General features: G+C 26.1%; 1 protein-coding gene across 1 annotated transcript; it reads left to right on the top strand.

Moving 5' to 3' along the window:
- The first annotated feature begins 225 nt into the window (after nucleotides 1-225).
- LOC113553414 (general odorant-binding protein 28a) lies at nucleotides 226-5,582 on the top strand. The gene is made up of 7 exons (XM_026956732.1): nucleotides 226-429; nucleotides 1,341-1,422; nucleotides 3,002-3,054; nucleotides 3,150-3,185; nucleotides 3,304-3,421; nucleotides 4,588-4,658; nucleotides 5,380-5,582. The coding sequence occupies exons 1-7, from the start codon at nucleotides 379-381 to the stop codon at nucleotides 5,455-5,457; spliced, it is 489 nt and encodes a 162-aa protein (XP_026812533.1). The 5' UTR covers nucleotides 226-378; the 3' UTR covers nucleotides 5,458-5,582.
- Nucleotides 5,583-6,004: the final 422 nt, after the last annotated feature.

The raw sequence follows: 6,004 nt of genomic DNA, 5'->3' as shown, positions 1-6,004 counted from the left end.
GCGTTTTATTTTGTCGTTAAAACAATTATTGTTCTTGGAAACAATATAATACAAATATATATATATATATTTATACATTTATATTCATAATGCTGATATCCGCTTGGAAGTGGAAATTCCGTCGATTTTAATTGTTATTATTGCCTTTTCCCCTTTTTCCTATTTATTATTACTATTTTATTTTCATTTAGTAGTATATAAACACAGAACTAAAGTAAAACGAATTATTCTTTCGTCGAACACTATACAATTACGGTCTTTGACAAATCGCTCCGATAAAATATTATCATTGTAATAATACATCGTGAACTTTTCTATTAAACATACTTTATTATTTTTTATTCATTATTAATAAACACGTTATTTAACGCAAAAAAAATGTTCGCTCTCAAAGTGGCGTGTGTGTGTTTGTCCGTCGCCGTCGTTTTCGTAAGTTCAACACTATTATATTATTATGCAACATTGACATATTATTGTATTAGTGAATTATCAGTTACACATTAACGCTGGTCGTTGAACTACGCACATTATAGTATATAATATGTCCTAATAACAAGGGTTCGGATTTAAATTAATTTGATCATTTTGCATCAAATGATGATTTTTTAGCTACAAAATATATATTTTAAGTGAATGCCATTCTATTGACGATTTCTTAAAGGCATTTTTTTTTTGTTTTTTTGTAAAATTGTAATATGCATATCAATTATTTTTAAAATCCAAATCCTAAAACAAACCCGTTACGCAACAACTTGAATCATATAAATTTGATTTTAATTGATCAATAAATTGTTAATACGAAATTTGTTATTGAAATAAGATTCGTATTTCATGACTTTTTTTTGTTTTATATGCGTTTCATTAAATAATGCAAAAACTACAATATTAATAATCTTTATAAAATATCATAATCACACCATCGTAATAAAACGTGTGATTTACCTATAAACCTATTTTAAATGTACTTTATTATCTACAAATCGTATAAATGGTTTTTACTTATTACACATATAATGATGTGATCATAATATTAGTATATCGAATATGTATCGGAACAGCTGCTATTTAATGTAACTTTAAATGCATTTATTTTACGTTTTGATTTATTTTTATTAAAATAAATAAGTCCTTAATAATTTATAATAAAATATATTTTATATAATATATCAAATTATAAATAATGTGTATATATTCGAGTTTCGTGGTAGTTCATTTATATTAAATTAGAAAATAATGGATTGTGGAAATAATTTTGTTGCAAATATAGAAATATTATATTGTAGGTATTATTGGATTGTAATATTGTAAAAGCGATCGAACAATTTATTGTATGATTTTAGGGTGAAAATAATCAACAAAACTCAAATGATCGGTCTGCCTCTATATTCCAGAGTTGCATATCCGAAACAAAGTTGTCTGGCGGTAATGTTAATTATACCTTTTATTATATTTTTATCAGTATTATTACAATTAATTATTAGTAGTATTACACGAATTATTATTCTATTTCCAAAATAAATTGCATAGGAAGAGCACACGAATCAGCATGCATGCTAAATTGCATGCACGACTCTTATTTCTTCCTATAATAATTTATTAATTAATCCAAATTTTGATTTTTAGAATTATTTTTTAGTACCTATACTTCAGGAACAAATTTTTAAATATTTAGATAATAATATAATAAAATATAATAAATATATAATATATACGAGCACAATATTACATCGATAATTAAATTACATTTAGCTAAACATAATGCATTACAATTCAAATTCAATGTGTACTCATTACCATCTCTATTTATTTCGTAAAATTACAATTATTTATTTATTTAAAATGTGTATGGTATTTTGTAAATCAATATACAATAATATATTATACAATTAATATTAAAAATTCTTCTAGTTGCTCAACTTCAACAGGGAAAAAGTTTTAATAATTTAAATTTTATTTTCCTAGACAGATGGCACCACTGATATATTCATATTTTTATTGCTCAATATTCTGTGGATCGGACCGGAATTAGGTCCATAAACTATATTTAAAACCAATCAGATCCGTAGTCTGATCTTTCAATTATAAAATAAAAAAACTACATGACAATTAGATGAGTGGTACCAATCATTGGCATTTAATATTCATACATGTGTTATTCAAGACATATCAATGGCAACATTTTTTAGAACCCGATTGTCATTTTCATAAATTATAATGATATTATCTAGATAAAGATGAAAAAATACCATTTTTATCTATATTATATCATAAATTATAATTATAAATTTTATATTATATGTATACAAACATATAATAATACAGGCACATTATGATTTATGATATAATACGATATTAAATACTACATAAAAAACAAAAATAACAAGATTTGATGGTATATATAATATTTTAACATAATACGTCAATGTCATGTATAATATTAATGCTCGGAATTGATTAAACTATGCCAAAATCCAAAAATATAAATAGGTATGTATTTTCATTATAAATAAACAAGTATAATTGAAAATAATAAATTGTATTATTATTATTATTATCATCATGATAATACATTTATATACGTTCTATGTATAGAACGAATTAATTATAGAAAATTTCGATAGTTACGTACTACTTGATTGTCCACCTATATAAAAAAAAATCCATTGAATAAATTTAATTATCTGGATAAATCTATCTATAGATAATAGTGATTTTTATCTAAGATAACTGTACAAATGAACATTCTCTATTTAACTAAATAAAATAAAATATTTAAAAGAACATTTATCTAGATAAGTTGTGTACATCAACTGATCAACTTAATATATTAATTTTATTATAGGTACACAATTTTTTTACATAACATATTTTTACATGTACATGGCAAATCACCCTCCCTTGAAATTTTAATAACTCCCACTGTTTTCAATCATAAGAAAAAAAATAAAATACAATAACAATAGCAATATGCTAAACGTGTTTTGATAATGTTTACTTTTAGACGCACTCAAAGGGTTCCGGTCGATGAGTATACCAAAGACGCAAGCCGAAAAAGTATGTAGTTTTGACGTATAAAATGATTATTTAATAATTGCAATGAATAACTCAACAAGGCTTGATGTAATTATTATTAATATTTTCCGTTACAGTGTATGATGGGTTGTCTGATGAGAAAAGTCAACGTAGTAAGTAACCTTTAATACTAAAATTGTTAAGCAATAATATTATTATTCTTGCAAATAATAATATGTGAGGCCTTCATAACAACATTGCGTATGTAACGTACAAAACATTTGTGTTCAGATTAACAAGGGCAAGTTTTCGGTTGAAGAGGCTACTAAGGTGGCACAGAAATATTACGGGACAAACGAAACAATGATGAAAAAGGCAAAGGACCTCATCGACGTTTGCGCAAAGAAAGGTACTATATACCTATGATGAAATATCTAACAGCAGAAATACGCGTTTACCAACCACGGGGAATTTATAAATTAAACATTTTTCATAATAAAACGTTATGAACTCCACACGGTTTATGGTTAGATTGTTGATAAAATCATAAGTCTTCAAGTCTAAAGTTCGAAAAAATATGAAATATTTAACGTTTAAAATAAATATGAAAACGGTACGTGGGAGATGTTTCTGAATTCAAAGCCACAAGGAGACTCGACTATTTTTAAAATCACTCACTTAATAAAAACAAATTACAAGTGTTGCAATAATACCATAATCATAGTATTTTGAAAAATAAATTGCCTTCTCGCGGGAAATGTAATTGTTTATAATTATGCTTAACCTGGCCGTATTTATTTTTTTTAAACGTTGAAAATTTGTATTAAGTTACATTAATTAATACATTTTATTTTTAGGGTATACCTTTTATAATATACTACTATCATATTAAAATAAGTCAGTTAAATACACATCACCATTAGAATTAGGATAAATATTAAATATGATCATAAAATCACTAAAAAATGCATATAAATATGCGTAAAAAATATAAATGTATGCCCTTAACACTACATCAACTGGTATTATAAAATGCATTAAAAAAATGTATTATTCATTATTAATTTTTAATTTTTAATAGACTATTAATAGAAACTACACGTTTTAAATTCGCATGAGCTGTGACACCAACAATAATTTATACGAGAATATTTAATTAGGTAAAATATACTTGTGTTGGGTTAATGAACACAATAATATGTACATGGTAAATAAAATAACAATTACAAATATTTTCTAAAAACGTTCTTTAAAATTTTGAGTTCAAGAAAAACTGTAAACAAGAAAATATAATAAAAGCAAAATTCAAAGATTAAATTGAAGATAAATTCAACTATAAAAATCTAACCTATAAAGGCATATGAAAATATATAGTTTGAAACATCAAACAACCGCTTCTATATTATATTACCAATCGTATTTATTTTTGTCCGTAATGTGTACTATCAAAAGCACAATATTAATGTGAATAAAAACCATAAACATCCTTGCCTTGTCTATAATAAATAGTATTATTATTTATTTACTGAAGATTATTTAAATGCGTTTATTTGTTTTATTTGACTACGATTTCAGCTCAATCGACGACTGAAGAGTGTGCGTTGGCCGGAATCGTGACTACTTGTATCGTGGAGGAAGCTCAAAAAGTAAGTCTTGACATATACGTTTTATGATTTAGACCTCACCAACAGTAATATTGTACAAATATTCAAACTTGTCTATTCCCCTTTTGTCGTGTCACGTTCTATCGTATACTAGGCTGGTCAAGGATTATTTTTGGCCACAGTGGGCCCTTCAATTTTATTATAAAACTACGGAAATCATAAATGTGTCGTTGTTTATTATTTTTTCAATCGAAATACGTAGGAATAATCGTTATATCAGAAATGGTTTTTTTAATATATATCATAATAAATTATAGACAAAAATACTTACCTCACATTTGACCATGTGATGATTTCCAATTATTATCTAACAGACCTCGTTCACGATATTTTATCATCTTATAGAGTTCAACGTGTAATCAAATTTAATCAATTAATTATTATTTAATGTATTTTTTTTTTTTTTTTGTTTATTTATGTGATGTATTTTTTGAAATATAGACAATAGAAATATTAATAGCTAAAAAAAAAAAAAAAAATGGGGATCTTAGATCTGTGGGTTCCGGAACCCAACCCTCTTGATCCCGTCCATACACACATTTGAGGGTTGAACGATTACGAATGCATGCGGATGTGCGATTATCCTGGTTAGGTTAGGTAAAAGGGCAGATAAAATGGTTTCTCGACAACAAAAACGTATAATGAAGTTAATGACATTATCACGTTATTATATTATGATTAATGTTTTCGCTTTTTGTTACAGGCTGGCTTAACTGGCGGACCTGGCGGCAACCGTTCCAGACGAACCGTTTCACCGAAATTTAGAGCCAACGTCGAATAAACCGTTCACGCCGTTCCTATGATTATTTAAATGCTATACGCATATAACTACTAAACTAATTAATTTTATACCAAATTATCTTGTACATGTTTACATGACCGTCAATAAACATATTATTTAAACAATCATAAAGTCTAGTGTTCGTTGTCTCCCTGTTGCAGGTGTGCTCTTTTTATATGTTTTGATGCATGTTTTTTAGCAGCATACTCTGTTAATAATATTTACATAAATCGTTATATGGATGTACCTCTTAAAATTAGAATTTTAATCAGTAGTTTATATAATATTAAAATGCTTATGCTATAAGGATAATACATTTATAGTCCTAAGATGGTTTCACAAAAGTAAAAAAAAAATTAATATTAAATCTATTATTTATATCAGTGGTGGGCAAACTTTTTTAATGGGGAGGGTGCACAAAGTTTAAGAAATTCTAGAAGAGGGCCAGAATTATAGAAAAAATGCATTTTGTGTTAAAGCTTTGAATCATATAATATTATAAAAACATGACACTTTTATACTATACAGGCCATGTCGATGGACCCTC

This window comes from Rhopalosiphum maidis, chromosome 2, assembly GCF_003676215.2.
Source record: "Rhopalosiphum maidis isolate BTI-1 chromosome 2, ASM367621v3, whole genome shotgun sequence".
NCBI classification, from domain to species: domain Eukaryota; kingdom Metazoa; phylum Arthropoda; class Insecta; order Hemiptera; family Aphididae; genus Rhopalosiphum; species Rhopalosiphum maidis.
The sequence above is the reverse complement of the archived record's forward strand: the minus strand, read 5'-3'. Positions and strand labels throughout refer to the sequence as shown.

Excerpts from the sequence above, each read along its gene's own strand:
- LOC113553414 (XM_026956732.1), top strand. The coding sequence starts at position 379 with ATGTTCGCTCTCAAAGTGGCGTGTGTGTGTTTGTCCGTCGCCGTCGTT. Across the intron at positions 3,055-3,149 it reads CAAAGACGCAAGCCGAAAAA|TGTATGATGGGTTGTCTGAT; the intron begins GTATGTAGTTTT and ends TTTCCGTTACAG. Across the intron at positions 3,422-4,587 it reads CGACGTTTGCGCAAAGAAAG|CTCAATCGACGACTGAAGAG; the intron begins GTACTATATACC and ends CTACGATTTCAG.